The sequence below is a fragment of the Cricetulus griseus genome, chromosome 6, assembly GCF_003668045.3.
Source record: "Cricetulus griseus strain 17A/GY chromosome 6, alternate assembly CriGri-PICRH-1.0, whole genome shotgun sequence".
NCBI lineage: Eukaryota > Metazoa > Chordata > Mammalia > Rodentia > Cricetidae > Cricetulus > Cricetulus griseus.
The window spans coordinates 101,691,070-101,714,579 of record NC_048599.1 but is presented as its reverse complement, the minus strand read 5'-3'; the positions used below and the strand labels follow the sequence as shown (position 1 = coordinate 101,714,579).

The 23,510-nt window shown below is 43.8% G+C and overlaps 1 protein-coding gene across 1 annotated transcript in view; it reads right to left on the bottom strand.

Annotated features, from left to right (window-relative positions):
- Window positions 1–23,510, bottom strand: part of Wipf1 (WAS/WASL interacting protein family member 1) — a gene marked incomplete in the record, with an annotated part of 108,155 nt that overhangs the window by 4,146 nt on the left and 80,499 nt on the right. The window contains 6 exon segments of the mRNA XM_035447152.1: window positions 1,629–1,742; window positions 2,807–3,019; window positions 5,141–5,881; window positions 8,749–8,928; window positions 13,682–13,811; window positions 17,149–17,237. Of these exon segments, the coding sequence (XP_035303043.1) occupies window positions 1,629–1,742; window positions 2,807–3,019; window positions 5,141–5,881; window positions 8,749–8,928; window positions 13,682–13,811; window positions 17,149–17,199 (1,429 nt within the window).

Genomic DNA, 23,510 nt, shown 5'->3' with positions numbered 1-23,510 from the left:
GCCAATGCATATAAAGTTAAATAAAGTTTTTTTTTTAAAAAAGAATGCTTATGATAAATGGATAAATGGGGGAAGTATTTAGAGTTTAAACAAACAACCCCTTCAGTAAGTTCATTCTAGTTCCCTTAACAGATAGACATGCCCTGTTGATGAACACACACACACACACACACACACACACACACACACACACACACAGGCTCATTCACAAAACAGCCAAAGGCATCTGTTCCACATGAAGACTTATTTTCATTCAAAACTTCAACCACCAACACAGTAGTTTCCTTATAGTTATAACTTGGGGTATGTGTTGCCTACAAATGCAATATCCCAACTAAATGAAATTTCTAGGATTAGAGTTTTTCTTTCAAGTAACAATGTTTTGTTTACTTCTGGCATTTGTTCTTGAGAAATTCCTACAATATTTCCTAACTCTTTGAAGTCAGGGGCACAAACCAAATATTCGATGTGTTTCATTTACTCAAAGCGCACACAATAAAAACTGCTGGTATGGTCCTGCACTGTAACCCAAGGCACAATTCCGTGGCCCTGGCTCTTCTTTTGACCCAGAACTGCCATTTTTTTTTTTTTTAATTCCTCCCTCCTGAAATCAGCCACTTTGCTTCTAATTAGCCTTAATTTCTGCTGCTCAAAGGCTGGGAACTCACCGACCAGAATCTGCTGAGGGGCTCAGCAGGCTCTGGATGTCTGTGAGGTACTCTGCTAGGGAGTTTGGACCTGGCTATGGGTGGTATATCTGTTGTCTGACTTGAGGGATCAGGTTCTGAGGCTTAGGCCTCTGCAAGTTTCAACCTCATCAGTGCTAATTTTACATATTTCATGTTAATTTTTTTTAGTCCTGTGCAGGCATTGCTGTGAAATTCCAATGTGTCTATCCACCTCTTTGTTCACGTTTCTTCTTCCACAGGGGAAAGATGACGCATTTCATTATGGCAGGCAGTACAGACATTAGCAAGTAATGGGAAATGATCCAAATGTGCAATACTGGCAAATTCTTGTTTGCAGACTTAATGGACTCCCGTGGAATAAAAACCATGTGATAAAATAGGGGCCTGTATACTCAGCAATGTTATGTAAAAACCTACCACTATAAATGGTCTGCTGACATTACAACTGTGCAAAAAGTCAGAATTAGATGGATAACAACAGGAAGAAGATCTGGTAAAAAGAAATATCTGTTCTGTGAGATTATAAATCTATTAAACATTTTCATACACTACTTTACAAAACTATGGCCACAATACATCTAAAAGATCAAGGCAGTGTTTTGTTAATTTATATGGCAGTTTGCCAGTCTCAAACTAGAAGGAATCAAAGATGGATTGCCCTTTGCTGTTCTAGGAAGGTCAAAATGGAGGAGATTACCCAAAGAAGCAAAATAATAGAACTCAACACTGATACATCAGGGGTGTTCTGAGCTGCTAATGCCACCTTCAAAGAGCCACTTCTCATTCTGGGTGTGCTTGAGAGGATACCAGAGTGCAGACAGCTCCAAACGGGGCTTTCTATTCAATTCTAGGCAAGAAGCCTGGCATTCCTGTGCAGCTCAGGTGGAACCCAGGCCCTCACATTATGAGGCCGAACAACGACCTAGCAGAGATACTTACTCCGGCTTTCATTTCTGGCCAGTTTGCTGGGATACGTCTTGGTTGTTGGTACATATGGCTCTGGAGGTGGCAAATCAGAAAGCGGATGGAAGTAGAATCTGCTTTCCCACTCATCTGGGGGAGAAACAAACAAAACCTCAGCACAAGAAATGTGCTAGGGAGACTCAGGGAAGAAGGCAAAGAGAAACCAGTTCCAGTTTCCTGGCTGGATGTGCACACTCTCAGTGTGACTGGTACGCCCAGCTCCCTCACTGATCCTGGCCTGCAAAGCGAAGCAAAATGATGTGAACTGGAGTGAGCCGGAATCCAGCAGGTCTCTCTCAGGAGCTGGGGCCTAAGATACAGGGTACTTTTCTTCTCACCACTGGGCCCAGGAATAATGGGTAAATGTAGGGGAAGCTGTAGCCACGCCTACTTAGGGGCTGGCTACAGGTGTGCCTGACCACGCTTGTGAGGGCGTGGTCAGAGTGACTGCGTTTGCACTTTCGGTTTCACTTTTGCTGCTTGCTGTACAGACCACTACCACGCCGGCTGCTAGGTTGCTCTGTAAGTAAGGCTTTTCCCTATTAAATACCCTTATATTTCTACCTGACTCCGTATTGGTAATTTCCCACTATAGGTATATATTAAATTTTTTCACTTTTAAATTTTATGTATATGGGTGTTTTGGCTGCATGCATGTCTGTGTATCATGTATGTGCTTGGTGCCTATGAAACTGGAGGGGGGGCACTGGGTTACCTAGAACTGGTGTTATACATGGTTGTGAGTCACCCTGCAGATTCTGGAAATCAAACCCAGGTCCTCTGGAAGAACTGCTGAGCCTAACTGGTAACACGGCAGAAGGAAGCAACTTCATAGCCGTGGGCCACTGCTCACAGCCAACTGCTTAGAAGTGTAGGTCATAAGATGGTAATTTACAAACACAAAAGGACCATTACAAAATCTCTGGTGAATTAAATTGGAATCTCTGACAAGTTAGCCACACCGAAAACTCAAAACAAGTAACAAACTAGAAAAAAAATGAGCTGTCTTTTTGGAAAGCAGTAGAGAAAGGCTATTGCAATAGGAAGTCATAGCGAGCCTCACTGTGTCTGTTAGAACTAAATGTTAGTGGGTGCGGTGTGGATTACAATGACAGAACAAGAAGCAGCACTTCACACAAGCAAACATCACACACCTTCACAAGATGAGTCTTGGAAGCCATTTCGAACTGATGTCGATGGTGGGGGTGGGGGCGGTGCCCCAGCACCAGGCCTATCAGGAGGAAGAGGAGGCCTAGGCCCGCTTCTGGGACTGTCCACTCCACTCCTGGATGGCAACTGAGGGGTGGCAGGCAGGGCCCGAGCTGTGCTTCCATTTCTGCTTATTGGAGGAGGTGGTGGGAGGGGACCTGGAGCAAAAGACAAGACATGTTGTGAAGCATTGCCTTATATCCACATTGCCACTGTGGTCGTCATCACTGTGCAAGGTGGAGTGCCTGCTGAATACACTCCCCTTAACTAACTAGGGAAAATGAGAAACAGTGGTGCCCTTCTAGTCATGTATATAAGCACGAAGGGGACATAAACCCATGTGGATATGTGAGGTAAGTGCCTGTAATGGCAGCCAACCTGCTGTATGGCTTCAGGTTACCACTGAGGCTGGACACCAGATAGAGAAATTGAAAACAGGTAATAAATAATCTATTTATATTGACAACCATGTCATTTAAAAAGCACCTTATCCTTTTAAAGAGTTATTGAACTAATTATTGTGACACCATAAAAATACTTTTTTAAAAGGAGTAAGATATTTATAGAATTAGTTTAAGTCTTTAGAAGATCTGTTTTTTTTTTAAATAAAAAATTCAATTATTTGTGTGTATGTGTGTCTGCACCATGGCACATGTAAGGAGGTCAGAGGGCAACTTTGGAGAGTCTATTCTTCTCCACCACCTTCACCTGGATTCCAGAGGACAAGCTCAGGTCATTAGGTGATGAATAAAGGTTGGAGCAAGCACCAAAAGATGAACTGTAATCATGATAGTTAAAGTCTCTTTATTCAAGTAAGCACCAGGGCAAAACGCAGGCCAGAGCGAGGTTACAAGCAAGGCCAGAAAGAGAGCTAAGGTCTCCATGTACAGCCCTTAAGAAGCTCCCTTACGTCACCCCGGCTTTCCTTCACCACGCCCTTATGGGAGAGTCCCGGGTCCACTTGGTACCTGGCCCAGGACTATTGGGCGGGGCTAGGGTGTCTCCCTACAATTCCCCTTTTAGTCTAAAAGAGGATTAAAACTTAATAGTGTAAAATATCCAAAACTAACAATCATAAAGGTGAAATACAAGAAGATACAATAATCTGCAATGACACATCCTATGTCTATTTCAGCTAAGTCTTAAAGTCATGTGGAAAAGGTGTCTAACTTGAACATCTCCTTCCAATCCTCAAATGTGTGAGCCTCAAACATTCTAACTGGCCGAGCCCATTTTCTTGCTGGCCCCAGCACTAAGTTTTTAGACGTACAGTATTATGGCAGATCATACAAGCATATTTCTGTGATGCTCAGGATCTGTGTCCAGGAACAAACACTGGTCGTCTGGAGAATTGTAGGGGTCACTTCTAGATTATTCCTCTTGGGGTGGGAGGCACCTAAGCACAGGGGGTGACAAACTGTCAATCCCTATCTCAGTCTGTTAGGTGGTAGGTCCCGCACCCCAGTGTGCTGCTGGCAGACTGTGGAGCTTGGGTCCCTGTCTACCAACAGTCAGGTAGTTGTCACCTCTCTTACAACAGTGTTGCCCAGGAGAAAAAAGTGAAAAAGCAAATTTAAAAACTACATATAATCCAGCACTCCAGAGGCTGAGGGAGATGGATCTCTGAGAGTCTAACGCTAGACTGGTCTATCTAATGAGTCCCTGTCTCAAAAAATACTTATATATAAAATAAAGACATATATTGCCTACACATTTGAAACAATTTTTTCAAAAATATATGAGTCTCTTCCTGAACTTGGGGCTCCCTTTTTCTAGGCTGGGCTGGGAGCCATCAAGTCCCAGAGATCCTCCAGTCTCTGGCCGCCCCTTGAGCTGGAGCTACAGGCCTCTGCTGGGACATTTGTTAACACCAATAGGAAGTGCTCTTAACCTCTGAATGTCAGGAAGGGGAGGGGAGGGAAGGGGAGGGAAGGGGAGGGAAGGGGAAAGATGAGATGAGATTCTGGTTCTGATGTCACAGCCACTCCGAGTGAGATGGGAACTTACTCCCAGCCATGTCAGCCAAGCTTCCCATTAGCAGAGCAGGGCAGGGTGGGAAAGCTCCCGCCTTTTTACTACCACTGTACTTGTTGGTCAGTCAGTCTGCTCACCTCCTAGGCACAAACTATATGGCCCCTTCCCGGGGGTTTTAGTCTCAGTCACGGCATCCCACCATCGGTATTGTGCAGTATCCAAGGCTTTACTTGTTTATGTGACTGTCGCTTGAGATATTTGGGAGAACGGTTTTAGGGACATGATACCCCCCAGTCTTGCCATACCTGATCTGCCTGGCGGATCCCTCACTGGAGGAGGGGGCCTCTCATTGGGTGGGGGAGGGAGAGGCCCAGAGCGTCCAGGTGAAGGCAAGGGCGGTGCTGAGGATGTGAGGGACAGGTTCCGCTGTGGCAGCCTCGGGATCTCATCATTGGAAGCAGGAGGCAGGGGAGGAGGGCCGGGCCGGCTGGGTGGTGGCGGAGGAGGTGGTGCCTGTGACCCGGTCCCAGGCCGTGGGGTGGAAGGCACTGGAGGTTTGTTGTTCTGTGAGGGAGGAGGTGGAACGGCTTCTCTGTGGATGGGAGGCCTGTTGCCCACGGGAGGAGGTGGTGGAGGCGGCTTGTCATCCAAGGCTCGGCTTGGAGTCGGGGGCAAAGGAGGCCTGGAGAACGGAGAGGAGGAGCTCGAGGGATTCTGGCGCACAGAGCTGGCTCCAAAAGCAGCACCTCGGTTTCCGGGAAACGGGGGTCTGGGGGCTCCCGGCCCTGTTGGGGATCCCCGGTTGTGAAGATTCGACTGAACAGGTCTTGGTGTATTTGGTACTGGAGGGGGAAGGTTATCGGGTTTTGAGCCCACATCAGGCCTCGGGGGAGGCATTCGGTTCCTGGGCGGCTCTGGGGGACCACTCCTGTGACCTGGTGAGGGTACAGGGAACCGCGCCGGGGGGCCACTTGGGGGCGAAAAGGGCTTGGCAGAAGTTGCTTTTCCTCCTGGTGGCAAAATCGGTGGTCGGCTTCCCCCAGAATCTAAAGAACAAGAAAACAGACAGGGGATCAAAAGGTGAGGAGCCCTAAAATAAATCAGAGGGCAAGGGTGCGTGTTGGCCCTTTTGCACAGATTGTTAGTAATCTAGCTTTATAAACTTAAACTGTTTGATATGCTTGCGTGGGTCTCCTGGAGGCAGAGACATAGATCTCTGTTTATCTTCCAGGTACAGGTTTTACAGCTAGACTTTCCAAAGAATGAGTTAAAGTATCCCTGGTGAGAGTTCCGGAGAGGTCTCTGATAGCAGGGAACAAAACCGTATGGATCACATGGATAGATGCTAATGGTTGTCATGGACCCTCACCGCCGTCTTTAGCCCCCTGGACCTTGTATGTCTCAGATTTGAAAAGTAATTCAGCCAGCCATCCTAGGTGAGTGAATGTAGTTATTCCAAAGTAAGTCTCTCTGTGTGAGGGTTTACCTAGTCCCTTTGAGAAAAAAAAAAAAAAATGCTCAAGGTGTTTGTGTGTGCGTGTGCCCGTGCGCGCGTGTGGGTGCTCGAGCGCTCGCACATCAGGATTTAGTGAAGAATTATGACTGCATTAAAAAAGAACTAGGAATTGATACCAGTAAGAACTTAATTCGCAAAGAAGCAGGACCCCCCCCCACACACACACACATGCTAGGTCAACTTTTAGTATTAGGATATAACAATTCTGTAATGCGTTTTTTGTTTGTTTGTTTTGTTTTGTTTTGTTTCTCGAGACAGGGTTTCTTTGTGTAGCTTTGGAGCCTATGCTGGCACTCACTCTGGAGACCAGGCTGGCCTTGAACTCACAGAGATCCGCCTGCCTCTGCCTCCCGAGTGCTGGGATTAAAGGTGAACACCAGGTATTTGGCCAAACTAAATTCTTAAGGAGGAACTAAGGTGAAAGGGGAAGAGGGAATCTAAACAGCCCCCCCCCATTCTGAAACCCAAGGTAATTCTTTTTAATTTTTTTTAAAGATTCACTTATTTTTATATTATGATTTGCTTGTATGTTTTATCTGTGTATCACATGTTTACAGTGCTCTGGGAGACCACAGGAGGGTGTTGGATCCTCTGGAAGAGTAGTCCGTGCTTTTAATCCCTGAGCTGTCTCTCCAGGCCCCTCCCCAAGGTAATTCTTGAAAAAAATCGTTACCATTGAAACATCTTTCACTTCAACTGTGAATTAAACAATGTAAAAATATTTATTGTACATCATTTTTCTAGATGTTATAAACACTTGGATAAGCAAAACAAAAAAACTTCTCTCCTGTATTTTATATTCTTATGGGGACAAAAATTGATAAGGTAGAAAATGGGGATTTTCTAACAGTTATTAGCACCAAAATGAATCCAACAAATCAAGAGTGCCCTGACAGCCAGGCCTGGAGACAGTGCCTCTGGGGCTAGGCCAGGTGAGCTGAGGTCTAACATGAAGTGGCCAGCTTGGGGAAGATGAGGCAAAGCACACCTGAGGCAGTGAGGTCTAGTAGAGACAAAGGCCCTGACTTGGACAGAAGCTTCACACTCCAAACAGAAGCCTGGGTGCCACAGCACAGAGGATTGAATCCACAGGAAATACAGTCCAACTGGACAGGGTACTAAAAGTTTTGTAGGCCAGAAGGAGTTAGATTTTACCCCCACATGAGAAGCACTTAGGGAGCTGGAGAGATGGCTCATCGGTTAAGAGCACTGCCTGCTGCTCTGAGTTCAATTCCCAGAAACCACATGGTGGCTCACAACAATCTGTAATGAAATCTGGTGCCCTCTTCTGGTCTGCAGGCATACATGCAGGCAGAACAATGTATATATAATAAATAAATCTTTTTTAAAAAAGGAAGCACTTGGATAGGTTTATTCAGTGTAGTAACATGAACCTGAGATTATTTTAATTCTGATTTTAGCACTGTAAAAATCCATTTTTCTTGACTAGGTGGTATAATTTTATGACATCCAGCTTATGCTGTGTCTTCCAAATTCACATGGAGGCTATGTAGTTATCATCTATCTTAGAATAGCGGCAGGTCTCCTGGCACTGACTTCAATGCCTTCTTCATTTTACTTCCTTTTGTTTGATTTCTTTACCTTTGTTAAAAGTACCAAATGTACACATCTGGCAGCTGCCTAACATCTTTTTGTGTGTTTTAGGAAAACGATTTTCTATTTGAACACAAGACTGAAAAGATAGGACCTATGGCCAGCCACCCTGGAGAATCGGTGACTTTGACTTCAGATGAACACAAGATGTTCATACTGTTGCATGAGATTACCTTCAAGTTGAGTGTGTAAGGCCTATTTGAAACCCAAGTGAATTCTGTGATGGGCTTGGGTCCCATGCTCAAGCTACCTCATCATGGTCATTGTCAGGATTTCAGATAAGGGATACCCTCTCTGTACTCAGAACACTGGCTTGTACTACCAAATGCCTGCCATGCAAAGCACCTGCTGTTATGTAGTAAGGACAATAGCTGTTATTTTCTAGGACATTCTTCACGGTGTATTTGAAAATGACTTAGGTGTGTTTGTTATTCCAGACAGTCAGGCTGTCTGACAGAGAGCTACACTCCCAGGTTATCGGGTAGCATCTGGGGGAAGCAAGTTCCATTCTCCCTTTTCCATTCTCTCAGCTCCAGCTCACCCTTTAGAAAAGCATGGAGGATGGGCTAACCCGAGGATACTTTCCAAATATTTCATAGCTCTACAGGACTGCCTGATCCCCACTGATAAAGGGGATAAGCTGGGGCATAGTCCTTCATAAAACAGGGCAACATCTTAAACAATGTAAATTTTTAAAGGGCAGAGCTTTCAGGCAGGTCTGCCAAGCCTCCAAACTGCCAAACTGCCTGTTGTTCTGCACATCAGAGAAGGAATTGTAAATACCATTATCCCTGTTGGCTGTGGACCTCAGCTTTGGCATTCCAGCCTGGAACAGTCCTCCCAATCCGGGGGGTCCACCCCCTCCAAAATTTCCGCCGCCACCGCCTCCTCCTCCTCCACCGCCACCTCCACTGCCTCCGCCATAGCTGCCACCACCACCACTGGCGCCGGCTCCTTTTGGTTCTGCAGAAGGAAGAAAACACACATGAGAAAATGCAGAGGTATTTACCAGTCCTAGCCCCAGGAAAGCCGCAAGACAGTGATGAAAGAGCAGGCTGATGCTGGGCATCCGTGGGATGATGATTTCTTCACTCAACTGAGGGATTTCAAGGGGTTGCCTTAGCCACAGAGCAGAAGGGGTTTGGGTCCAGTGGTAGAAGAAACAGTAAGAGGTGGTGGTGTGTCTCCATGATTCCCTCACTCGTTTGGTGTCATATCAGTATCTATTTGCTTTATAACCTAACATTAAGCAAATTGTTTGTTTTCAAGACAGGGTTTCTCTGTAGCTTTAGAGCCTGTCCTGGAACTTGATCTGTAGACCAAACTGGCCTTGAACTCACAGTGACCCACCCACCTCTGTCTCCCCAGTGCTGGGATTAAAAGCATGCACCACCAACTCTGGCGAGAGACATACACTTTTGAAAAATTCATCTTTTTAGTAACTTATATACATATGTGTGTGTTTAAGGTTAAACACCCATGAAAGTCTTATTTCCCCAACCGGTACCTTGTCCTGGAGAAGTATCACACAGCTGATATCTACACATTCATTGGCAGTAACACACACACACAGACAGTATTTTCATTTTACATTTCGAAACAAGGCAAAATTTGCTATTTATTTACGTCTTTTAGATTTGGGGGGGTTGCAGTTGTTGTGAGTGAGTGTGTGTGAGTGTGTATGTGTGTTGAGACAGAGTCTCACTGTATAGCCCTGGCTGGCCTGAAACTTACTGTGTAAGCTATGCTGGCCTTGATCTCACAGAAATCCACCTGCCTCTGCCTCTTGAGTGGTAGGACTGAGGCGTGCACTGTCATGCTGAGCTAAACATTTGTAGTTTTTATGATATAGTTTACACATGCTTCTTGTTAGGGTTCCTCCGAAGACACACACTTGAGAGAGTGTGTGTGTGTGTGTGTGTGTGTGCTTTAAATTTTCCTATTACATTTTGAACTTAGTTATTGCCACCAAAAATTTTATTTGATTTAGCTACTTTTCTGTATATTTTAAGTTAAAAAAACAAAAAAATGGTGACCTTTCATTTTCCAGTAGGCAAATAGTCTTCAAATAATAAAGGCTTCTTTCCTTTCTAAAAACTATACCCCTTCTGTTTTATGTAAATAATCACTTTGATGGCTGAACCTCCTAAACAATGTGGATTATCAATGTTGCTATAGTAACCATGTTCTGATTTTAATAAGATCACTCCTGTTCTGAAGCTAAATATTAACTATTAGGTTACCAGAGTTTTTTGTTTGTTTGTTTAAATATTAACTGTCAATAAGGATCCTTCTATATTAGGCCTGAAGACTTATAATATGAAATCTTATCCAATACCTACTTAGCATTTACTGAGCTGATTATATGGTTTTTATTATTTTATATGAAGAATAAATTTTAAATCTAGTACTGAAAAGTGAGACTATCTTTGGTCTTGGTGAATTATTCTTACTAGATTGTTTGGCTTAGTGTTTTCTTATTCATGATAAGTAGTGCATGTCACTTTTTTTTGTTTTTTTGTTTTTTGAGACAGGGTTTCTCTGTGTAGCTTTGGAGCCTGGAGACCAGGCTGGCCTCGAACTCACAGAGATCCACCTGCCTCTGCCTCCTGAGTGCTGGGATTAAAGGCGTACGCCACCAACGCCCGGCTTTTGCATGTCACTTTTTTATTTCTGGAACTTCTGTGCTGACAGTTTGTTTAGGTGGCTGTCCTGTCTGTTCACAGTGTCTCTGACCTCTCCCCATTAGAAGCATCCCATCCCCACTGAGGTAGAGTTGGCTAAGAATGTCATCCAAGGTTAGCAGGTAGCTCAGTGGTAGAGTGCTTGCCTAATATCACAAGAACATCTGGAGCCCCCCTGATGGAAGCCACCAGCCTGCAGACTTCTTGTGTGGAAGGCCTTTGTTCCATTTTGCTGTCAGAATGACAACAGTTTCATGACATCTACCAGAGAGCTTTCTTTGACTTCCTGCTCAGAAATGACTTAAACAGTATTTGAATTAGCTGTTGCTTGAAATCTGAAACATAGAACTTACTAATAAAAACCACTTGATTCCACAGTTTTTCAGAGAGCAAATAATCTTAGAAAGTTTTCATTGTTTATGTGACTTCCTGAGTAAAGTTTAGTAAATTAATGATTTCTTAGGAAATTAATTCTTTAAGATTTTAAAATGAGCTGAGGAGCATGAAGCACACCTGTAATCCTGTCACTCACAAAGGAACTACCTGAAGACATTTCAGCATGGAACGTCATTATTCTAGCCTTAATTTTAGAAAATCTGTTTCAAATCTCTTTATTGACTTTCTGAGATTTCATCTTATTCATTAATGTGTTTTTCTAAATTAGCCATTCGCTCTCCATCTTTCCGAGGTGTACAGCTCTCTGCTGAAGACATAATCTGATAATGAATTGACAAGGACTACTTTACCTAACAGTCTAAACCCAATTATAGCAACAATTTCTAGAGTGTCTGCTTTAGAATGAAGTTTAAATTTTTACTAATTTTAACTACCAATAACGTAACATTGTCCTTGTCATTCAAATAGTATTCATCAGTGAATAATACACCTTACAGCACCACACATACACACAGGACACATTTACATGGTATTGTAAATTGAAAGTGTGCTGTGCTATAAGACACATTCATCAGTTTTGGCTACCTTCACATAGGGAAGTGTGATGGTTTGGGTACCATTTATGTGTATCCATCAAGGCTCACATGGGGGAAACCTAGTCCTCAGTGTATCCAAAAGGGAGGGGGTATAACCTTTAGGAAATAGGGGCTTATGGGAAATAATTAAGCAATGGTGTGGGGGGTTGTTACTGCCCTCAGAAAGAACTAATATGGTTTCACAGGACTCTGAAAGGGTTTATTATGAAACAGTAAGACTGGCTGTCCCCCTCTCTGGTTTTCTGTCTTGCTATATGGTCTGCCTTATGCCTGTACTTCTATCATTGCTGTAACACTATCTATCCCCATGAGGTCCTCATCAGAGCCAGGCCAATGCCAATACCATACTCTTAAACCTCCAAACTATAAGTTAAATCAATTTCTTTTCCTTATAAAGTACTTGGCATTAGGTCCTTTGTTATAGTAACAGAGTGAACTAATACAAAAACTTGAAATTGAGGATAGTGGGCTGGCTCTAGGCCATTTAGTATAAATGGCAGACAGGGCTGAATTACAAAGCTATCATGCATAAGCACTTTGATATAGAGCCAGGGAGGTTTTGCATGCAAAAAAATACAAAAACCATTGGATGAATTTTGTTATTCACAAAGCGCCTGGACAGCAGTATAGGTATCCAGTTAAGTGTAGGGACAATGAAGACATAACATTGGGTTACATCTTATATCTGTAAGATGCACACCCCTCAGTACCACTGAGCCTGAGAGGAAAAGGTTACCATTATTTCCGTACACTGGAAGACATGGACCTTGAAAACTAGGAGGGGTTTCGTAAGGAGTCAGGAATAGGCCCACAATGTCCAGCTGCCTTGAGAGTTGGCAAGAACTCACACCTTCTCTTCAAGGCTCCAGACTCTTAGAGGAGAGAGATGATGCCCTCTGCCCTAGAGCTGGTAGCTTCTCTAGCCACACACTAGAGATCACAATTCAGAAGGCTGTTGGACCGAAGCTTCCCCGATAGAACTGTGCTGAGCTCCCAGACAGAAATACTGTGGGACGTCTGAGCTAGAGATGGGACTGTTAGTCAAGTGCTGAAAACCCACAGTGCCTTTCTGAGCACTGTGCAGACATGTGCCTGACAACAGAACCCTGTCCAAAGTCTCTGCTTTCCTCATTTCCATTCCCTCCCTTTCTCTTCCAACTCTGACTCCCCTCCCACACACTTCTTTCTAATCTACCTGTTAGGCCCGTTCCCCAGTGAGGTCCTACCTACTTCTAACCCTCCTAAACCCTGCATCCTAATTCACCTCTGCAAAGCTGCACTTGGTGACTACCAGTTCAGTCAGTTTCCTTAAGTTTAAATGAGATCTGAGGTTATGATAAATCCTGGTGATATGGAAAGGACAGTGTCCACACCTGAATCCAGTCAGGGATGGTTTTCACTCCAACACAATGCAATGAGGAGGCTTATGTTGTGTGCACTTGCTTGTTTATATAGACCCTGTTTTACTGCAGAAGGCTCCTTGAACTCAGGTGCAAGCAAGTTGTGATCTCGTTTCCTCTCCCCAACCTCCTGGGAATCATGTCTTTCTCTAGAATTCCACTTTGCAGACAACAGAGCACCGTACGAGCATTATCTCATTGGAAGCTCACAATAGACGCATGTGGTCAGCAATGAGGTATCATCTCTACTTTACAAATGAAGTCACTTGGGCTGGGAGTTGTGGCATGATGGCTGCACAGGGCCCTGGATCCTGATTCGAAGGCCGTGGCACTTGCTATGTTTCATGCTTCCTTGTCATCTGTTATGCCAGGAGCAATGGGTTAATCTCCAGAAAGCACTATGAATAATTCAGAGAATCGCTGCTGTGTGTTTCTTGGACAAAGAATTATTATGCTGGCTTCCTGGGGCATTAGAGGGAGCTCAAGCCAAAGCTGTGGCTACAATGACTAGCACAGTCCTATTTTTTGCTAGCTTTGCAGCTGTTGTTAATATGAGGGGGGAGGCGAAGGCTTGGTGAGAAGCGTAAGTTGTCCATTAGGCTGTAAACCATTTAGCACTATGAAAAGAATTTTTACTTACTGTCCAATATTGGTGCACTTCTGTCATTGGTGACTGTCTTCTTGAGTTTCTTCCCTTTAGTGATGTCAGAGAGAAGGGCATTTCTCCCAGCCTGCTGTGTCTTATTCAAGGTAGGTTTCTCGGTATTGGCCTGAAAGGTAACCACACAGACTCATCACCATCCTTGGGGTACAATCATGCAATGTAGTTTTAAGATTCCAGGCTGTAAACTCTATAGAGTTTTGGTTTCTATGCCATTCTCTTTAAGGCCAGATGTCTGGGGCAGATACAGCAACAACAACAACAACAAAAAACAAAACAAAACAAACAAACAAAAAACCAGGAAGTGCAAGTCTGTGATAAAAATCTGAATTTTCAGACCATAATCTTCCGATAAACAGCCAGGTGTGCTGGTCCCCTCACAGTAGGAGTTAAGTTTGAGGGAACTCTGCTGCCTGTTACTGGCCCTCTCCTGAGGCTGTGTCCTGAAGAACAGAAGGCCTCTCCCATGTTTAGCACTCACTGCTGCAAGGAAATGCCTGATTCTGTCAAAGCAGGGTAGGTTTGTAAACTCACTAAACTTTTAGAAAACAACTCCCTCTGAGTGCATTGACAAACACGCTTTCCTCCTTTGATGCGTCAGATTTACTATGGCATAATTTCCATTAAAGTGAATCCCTCCTGGCAGTTCACAGTACTAATAGTTTTGACAAACATATATAGTCAAGATAGAGAAGACAATATTTTTTCTTACCCCACAATGCCCTCATGTTCTTTTGACCATAAGATGTTTAATTTCTAATGTTTAATTCCTTTGAAAGCTTAGCTCAGAGAAAGTACACTGCTACTTAAAAAATGTTTGGAAGCCAGGCGTTGGTGGCGCACGCCTTTAATCCCAGCACTCGGGAGGCAGAGGCAAGCAGATCTCTGTGTATTCGAGACCAGCCTGGTCTACAAGAGCTAGTTCCAGGACAGCCTCCAAAGCCACAGAGAAATAGAAACCCTGTCTCAAAAAAACAAAAACCAAAAACCAAACAAACAAAAAATGTGGGCAAGTCTGTGATTTGAATTTGTTCCTGTCTTGAAAAAAGAAAAAAAAGTTTGAGTATTTCTTACAATCCTAAAGTTCCTGAATGAGACCTTGACCCTTTACGGTTATTTTAGGAATGTGGACACTCGGGGGTCTAACACACCCATGTGAAAGTAAGCATTTCTCACATGGGATACTGGTTTAGTCTTGCTCATCCCAGGGAGAGTGTGGCTGCCTCAAAGCTAAAGGTCCTTCCAGGAGGCCTGAGAGTCCTCCAGGGCTGGCCCCACCCTTCTGGGAGGGGTGAGAGCCCACTTAAGCCAGTCATGGGCATGAGAAGGGAAGCTGGAGAAGCACATGGCTTGACACTTCACTCAGTCTTTTGGTGTCAGGGTGGGAGGCAGAAGGGCAGCTCAGCTACTCAGAATTACTGCACACCATGTTGCAAACAGTGTCATGGAGACACAGCCCTTGGTAGCAACAGTAACAGCTAAGCACTTTCGGCGTATTGTGTTTTATCTTAATTCAGTCTTTGTGGACCCTGTGTGCTGTTTCCAGGACACACATGGGCACACAAACACAAAACAAAAACATCAATGAAAACCTGTAGTGCCAGTAAGTTAAACCTCTACCCCCACTCTGCTGCAGAGGCTAAGAGGAGGAGCTGAGATCCGAACACTGGCAGTCTGACTCCAGCACCTTCCCTGGAATTGAAGGAAGGGTAAATGTGGCTCCCAATGTGCCTTCCCCATCAACACTTCCTCCCACCCCAAAGCAGCCTGTTGGGAGCCTCCCTGCTGTCCTTCCAGACAGTCTTTGCGTGCGTAACTTGGTTTGCTAGTAATTTTATTCTCTATTACACCTAAAACATCATGGAGGGACTTTTAAAAACCACCCAGTCCCTTCATTTAAGGATGAAAATCAACTCAGGGCTAGAGAGTAACTGATGTATCCACATCAGACACCTTTAATTTTGAGTCAACAGTCTCCTGCTTGGCTTGAAGATTTACTTTGTCATCTGACCTCCTTGGATGCCAACCTCTCTCATGTGTCAGACCAGGTCTCTTAACTGCATTGTCCCCTAGGGCAGTATTCCATGATGACCGCCAGTCCACCTTTCCTTCCTCCTGTATCTTGTCTGAGGTCTGTATTGAATCCCTGGCTGGCCTCTAACTCATCTCCTGCCTCAGTCTCAGGAGTCTGGATGGCAGGCAAGCCACCACACCAGGCTTCAAACTTTAATCCTTTAGGGCCAGCATTCATGATTTGAAAAACCTCCTCATGTTAACTGTGTAATTTATTTAATATTTTCATTAAATTCATTCACTCTATTATTTTCTGTACTGTTTTTTAATGAACACTTTCTTTTAAATGAAATCACTGGCTTTGAAATCAGCCTCTGGCTTTGCTGTGCCAATCATACATTTTTAGAACACATATTAAAATAAATATATCAGCATTAAAATTCTAAAACTTAACCCATGTGCCAATTAATAATGAGAGGCAACTCACATTTGGGGAGAAATACAGATAAACTAATCCTGCCACATTAGCCAGCTAAGAGTGTTTTCTAATTAATCCATACAAGGCTGCTTAAAATTTCATGGAATGACACTTTTAGAAAAAGAAATGATTATAAAAACAAATTGGCTAAAAAGATACCTTAGAATAAACCTAACCCTCATCAAATTGCTATAAATACTTCTTTTTTTTTTTTTATTTTTGAGACAGGGTTTCTCTGTATTGTTTTGGAGCCTGTCCTCTTGTAGACCAGGCTGGTCTCGAACTCACAGAGATCCACCTGCCTCTGCCTTCCAAGTGCTGGGACTAAAGGCGTGTGCCACCACCGCCCAGCGCTATAAATATTTCTAAATGCTTAAACACAATTTCTGTCCTTATGCCCAAAGCGACTCTCTCAGGAAGCTGGGGACCAACTAACTATTAGTGGGTTGCATCAGAGTTATATAAATGTGTCCCACAGGAACCTGGAGCAAGGGACATTTTCTCCCTAAGCCTTAGTTTCCCTATACAAGAAATAAAGGGATTGGTCATCAGTGTGTGGCTCCCAAGCAGCTAAGGCTCACATGGTAGAGGGGCTTTGGGATGAAGTGTGTCTTGGAGTCTTCCTGAAAGAGGATGCACTAAATTCCCCAACAGGCTCATCAAAGGACCAGGAGTCCAGTGACAACATTCCTCTGGGACATAATCAACAAGACACAAGGACAGGTTTAAATGGGGTCTGAGAGTGTGTGGGGAAGGTGGTGGTGGTGATGGGGATATCATCCATTAATGGGGTGTGAAGAGTGGGTACACTCCATAAATAATCCCAGCTCTTAGGAGGTAAAGACGGGAGTTGCAGACAAGCTTGGACTATGCAGCAAGACCCTTTCTAAGAAGTTTCTTTTTTTTTTTTCCTTTCTCTTTTTCTAAGAAAAGTGAACAGAGAAAAGGTACTTACCAGAGCAAATGTTGGTGGCGGTGGGGGTGCTGGTGGGGGAGGAACAGGCATCTTGGGCAGTTAAATTTTCAACAGTCTTGGAGATAACTCTGTATAAACAAAACACATCGGTGCATTAGTTCATTCAACAATGTCTGTCCGGACCTCCCTACTAGTCTACCGCAGTGACACAGGCCACCTTTTAGAAGGGGATGGCATGGACTACCCTGTCCTTGTTGCTCAGGCAGGACTGTTTAGGAGGGACCCTGCTGAGAGGGGATGATTGAAAGGAGATGCAGGGTGACTGAAAGTCATATCCAGTACTAACTCTGCTCATTTCTGTCCCCACACTGCAGGCCACAGTGGAACAGGGTGACTGTGAACCTGTGCCTGCAGAAGCAGGAAGAGTTTCTGGAAGCCACTGTAAATGAATCCCAGTCTGGTCAAACATATTTTAAGTAATGCTCATTTGTATAAAATATTTTCAGCTCTCCCACCTTCCAGCTCCCCTTGAATCAGGTCCAACATTTTAGTAAGACCCCTAGATGGCTGTCAGGTGGTGGTGACACATGCCTTTAGTCCCAGGTGAATCTCTGGGAGTTCAAGGCCAACTAGGTCTATAGAGCTAGTTCCAGGATAGCCAGAGCAGTTACACAGAAAAACCCTGTCTTGAAAAATAAAAAACAACAACAAAAAATCTCTAGATGGGTCAAAAGCATAAAAATTTAAGAATCTTTACCATACTGTTTGAGCTTTAAGCCAGTGAGCAATCTGGGACATCAGCCACCTGAGTTTGTTTGTTTGTTTATTTATTTTGGTTTTTCGAGACAGGGTTTCTCTGTGTAGCTTTGGAGCCTATCCTGGCACTCGGCGACCAGGCTGGCCTTGAACTCACAGAGATCTGCCTGCCTCTGCCTCCCGAGTGCTGGGATTAAAGTCATGTGCCACCAACACCCAGCCAGCCACCTGAGTTCTATATAATATATTCCCAAATTACAAACACAGGAATTATTTGACTTTTATTCTCAACAGTCTCTCCCAACAACAGAAAACAATTTCTTAGAGCTTAAACATGAATTTAGTTCAACCACTAAAAAATTTTAGTGGAAAATTTATGCCTTAAAAACATACCATCCATTGAAATACTGTGGACAGCTTGCTTCCTGTGAACAGCATAGCTAGATTCCTCACACCTGCTTCTAAATGAGAATGAAGACATCTGGGACCCATTCCTTCAAAGTGAGTTAACTGTGAAATGGAACTTAGCCCAGCCCTGTGTGGTGGGACATCCCTGCAATCCAAGTACTTAGGCAGAAGCAGGAGAACCATGGCAAGTCTGAGACCTACACAGCAAGCCCCTCATTAGCCAGCACTACAGAGAGTCCCTGGAAGGAAGGGCAGTGAGTGTATTTTCCAGTTTCTTTACTCAGCTACTAACAGTCAACAACACTGCAAGCTAGCTCTGATGCATTCATCTTATAGCCAGGAATTCCAAGACCTAGAAAAACTGAGTCGTACCAAAAATCCCCAAGGTTGTTCTTCATTAGAATCGTGTCCTTTGGGTCTCTGCTTTCCCACTGGTCTACACTGCCCTGTTCCCTGCTCTCCCACTGGGCCACACCGCCCTGCTTGGGGCCATTTAGAGCAGTTTTTTTTTTTTTTTTTTGTGAAGCTTGTTTGTTACCTAGGCTGGAATCCTTTGAAGTAAGAAGCTGTCCTAGACTAGAACATCTCTGCTGCTCCAGATGATTTATCCCTTCGTTCATCTCAGTGTAAAAGGCTGCCAAGTACCTTTTCTGTAGTTCAGCTGAGTAGCTTCTAAGCGTGATCTGGACCCTTCCAGGTTGAGCCTTAAGGGAAGCTCTTTAAAAATCCCAGAAATCCTAGCCGCGAGTCTTGGCACTTCATTCACCACATGGATCAAAGGCCAATTTTGTGTCTCCCTGTGCTGGGCTCACTGCCAGGCCCACATCTTGGCTGTCTTCTTACCAGACTATGGACTCCACCAGGTCTCCCTAGTGACATAAAGTAAGGTTCTCACTAAATACGTGTAGGGAAGGAGCTGGGGTTACATAAGCAGATCAAGTGCTTGTCACTGGAATGGCTCACATTGCATCTAGTGTTCTATGAGGCCTGGGCAAAGAATGTGCCGTATCTCAGAAGGGCTTGCTAGTGTTAACTGCTGGGACTTCTTTTTATGGCAGCCTGGGACTTCCTGAGTAAATTCAAACCCCAAGGCCTTGAAAAGTAGGGCTTTCCAGTGTCTCCTACAGCCTACAGCAGTCAGAGATGACCTTCCTGAAGGATCCTGGCACCAGGGCACAGACTCTAATGGACTAGGCATTCCTGTCTGTGTCCTCACACCCACAGGGTTCACAGTGGGATCAGGGGCTTGTGAGTTTGGGGGACCAAAACAAAGTGAATATTTGAAAAGTACAATGTCATGCTTCAACATTGGACTAGACGTCACACCCCATCCTAGAGCACCTGGGTATTGCACAGCTGGGACCCATTTGTTAACTGCGGAGCTGGTTAGGAAGAATACCATTCATGGAAGACTGCTAGCACACTCCCTTTTCTAGAGAGGCTCAACCACAAATTTGCCCCAGGAAGCTCACAACTTCTTCAATATGCTAGGAAGACAGACTTATCCCTGAACATAAAATGACTGATTTGGGGGAACTGAGAGAATTTGCTAGTCATTTAAATAAGTTGCTTTGCAGTCTAAAGCTAATTTAGAACTCAATCTGAAGTTGACTCTATGAAGCCCACACCACTAAATAATCCAAAGGGAGGATTTCCAATAAACACAATGGGGACACTAGTCAGTCATCAGAAGGAGGGTTTCTAGATCCTGGGGGTTGGGGGTGGATTCCATTAGTAAAGACCAGAAATGGCTTTATTCAGTCATGTTTTGTTTGTTTGTTTGTTTGTTTTACTGCTATGGGTTATTTGAAAACTCAGAGCATATTGTTCTGTAAACATTGCCAGAAGTTGCCCTTAAACACTATGCTACATAAAAGGGAACAAAGGAAAGTAACCCTTTCTCCACAAAAGGGGTCAAATAGCTGGGCGCTTTGTGTGCCCTGTGTCTGGAAGGATGGGGAGGGTTACCATAGAAACAACACAACAGATCCAAAGGTCCAACTGCTCTTGCCCTCGGTACTTTTATATTGTTCTATAATTTCCATTTAAGTCCAGTAACAGTTTATATATAGCACCCTTAATTTATTTCATGATTGCTTGCAGGCTCCTGGCTCCCTTCCAACTTAGCTTTGTTATTTTCTCCCCTGACTCCAAGGGGGAACATTGTGGAAAATATCAGGCAACACAGAAAGACACCAAAAGTTCCGTTTGTCCTCAGAAAAAAAGCATTGAGTAATAATTGGCTTTTAGATGAAAAGGGAGCTGGGGTAAATAACCCCCAGAAATCATTCTTGTTTTGATGTATATCCTCCTAGCTTAAAAATGCATGTCTATGTATGCCTGGGCACCTGTCTACCATTCTCTCAGGCTGGAAAAATGTGTTCTCCACCCCCCATGTCTGGCCAAGACATTAATATAAGAGGTTCCAGAATACATATAACTCAATCATGCTTAAATGAGTCAAAGGTCTTAAATTCACATTGTTATTACAACCGTAAAAATAAGTAAACTCAAGGGCATTCGTTCAGAAGCTATGGATCTACTCAAAGGCACATAATCTTATTTAGTAATATCAAATTGCTGCTAAAATCATGAATGTTTAAAAAGCTCAGAGTTTTGAGATTCTTACTGGAAAAATTCTTGATTTTATTCTTTAGAGACTTCACAATGAAAACTGAGTTGGATGTCTTTAAGACCCGAAAACCATTAAAACTAATTAAGGTGAATTTGGCTTTGTTCTTCAACTTCCTGTAAAAGGGCTCGACGGGAAAATCGATGCTCACAGTAAACCACAGTCATCCTGTTTCTTTAACACAATCTTTTCACAGGTGCAGTTGCCTGTAGTTTCTATTTTATGACACCAGTTGCTAGGCAACACTGCCCCCCCCCATCCTCCATGGCCATTTCTGGGACTTAAAACCCACACAGAAAGGCTTGTTTCTCTTACTGTTAGTTACTCCACCTCTCCTGAGCTGCAGGTCCCTGCTCAGGACAAGGAGGCAGCCCAAACATGTGAGGCAAGCACAATACAGAAAGCAAACAGACAAAGTCAGTCAGTGATGGTTTGCCCCCACTAGCGTCCCCGGTGGAACCCACACAGGCTGCACCCAGAATCCTCCATGTCCCAAAATGCACTTCTTCTTTGCTCATTTGCTCTTTTGAAACAGCAGCTTCAGTGACTGCTAGGACTGTTTTCTTTCTCACGGTAGCAGGTTGTGCCTGCAGCACTCAGAAGTTAGTTCAGACAGGCTTCACTCAGAGTTCTAGAGAAAGAGGTGGTTTAGGGCTGAGGCTACAGTGGTCGTGGTAGGGTGTTTGCCAGCATGTGGCCCCAAAAGCACTCCCCAGAGCAGCATGGAGACCGACCTGGGACACAGACTCACACTCTCACTCCAATAGTGACTACAGGAGAAACAGAGGTTACCATGAAGCTTATACTTTAACCCACTATATTACATGTTTAGAAATGAACAGAAGTTATAGGTATCCCAGCCCTTCTAAAATTAAGAGCATGAAGTTTAGCTGGGTGACTGAGCTACCTGTGGGTTAGCTTAAGGGGTTAGGGCCAGGGGTCCTTTACTTTATGCATATGAGAGACACGATTTTCTTCCCTCTATCTTCCATCTTAAAAGTACCTTCTTTAAGGGCTCAAAGCTGAAGTTTCCCTAAATCCTCAGCACCATTTTTAGTATTCCCAAGAGGATTAATCTCCGCCTTCAACCTGCAGCGAGAGTGCACACACACACACACACACACACACACACACACACACACACACACACACAGAACACTCAGGTTGGCATACCTATTTATTGCATCATCTCAAGTGTAGCCTTGTAATATGTGCTGAAATGTCACCAGATTTCTAAAAAGGTCAAAATACTTAGAAAGGAAAAATATTTTACTTACGATTAATCATTTGAAGCATATTTAATGTCGCTATGATAATTAAAACAAAACATGTTGTAACCCCTGACTCTCAGGGCTAGAAAAGGACCTGGAAAACAATTGAACAACTTATCACATGACCTCCCAGCTGTGCAGGTGGAAAATGCTCCTGGAACCTAGAAAGTGCCCTCTACACTCAGGAGTTAGGTGGCCTTGGGCAAAAGTCCAGTTTCCACTGTGGATGGACATAATGGTATCTACTTAATTAGGATTATATATGAGCTAATAAGTACTAGCCATTTGTTAAAAGCTGAAGATAAAGAACAAGCAAGAGTAAAGGGCAAATCACACATAAGTGACAAGTGTGAAACCTTAGCCCTCATGTGCGCACACATGGCACCACTGAATCACAAAGAAGATGAAGGGACACACGCATAAAGCCAATCTTAGGGGGCTGGGGAGATGGCTCAGTGGTTAAGATGCTGTACTGTTCTTCCTAGGATCTGAGTTCGGTTACCAGCACCCATATCACAATTGCTTGTAACTCTACTTCCAGGGGATCCTATATTCTCTTGCCTCAGCAGTGTGTGTGAGTGTAAATAAAACAAATAAAAGTAAATCACATTTATATTTATATTTCCCAGAAAAGTATCCTTATTAAGGCATTTCTTATTCTAGTTTTTTGTTTCAGTTTTACTTTTTATTTTTATTGTTTTGGCTTTCAAGACAGGGTTTCTCTGTGGCTTTGGAGGCTGTCCTGGAACTAGCTCTTGTAGACCAGGCTGGTCTCGAACTCACAGAGATCATCCTGAATGCTGGGATTAAAGGCATTCACCACCACCGCCTGGCTCAGTTTTACCTTTTAGTCCTTAAGGTCACAAAATACAGACAAGTATTTATGGCGGTCCAAAGTAAATGTTCTTTCCAATATAGGGCACATGCATAAAGAAGTTGATAAGGGGGGTGAAGAGGTGACTCAGAGGTTAAGAGAACTGGCTGCTCTTCCTGAGGTCCTGAGTTCAATTCCCAGCAACCACATGGTGGCTCACAACCATCTGTAATGAGAGCTGGTGCTCTCTTCTGGCCTGAAGGCATACATGTATGCCTGCAGGCAGAATACTGGATACATAATAAATAAATAAATCTTTAAAAAGTTGATGAGAAAAAGAAAATAGAGCCAACCCTTAAGGGATAAGTGTATCAAAATTTAAAGAGAAACTTTACACTCCTAACAGAAGTTTAAAGAAACTTCTAACACAAATGATGTCTTCATTAAAATGTTACACAGACCTCAAGGGTCTGGAATGTGGTAGCAGCTCTTCTAATAACTGAGCGTGGGTCTGGGGTTG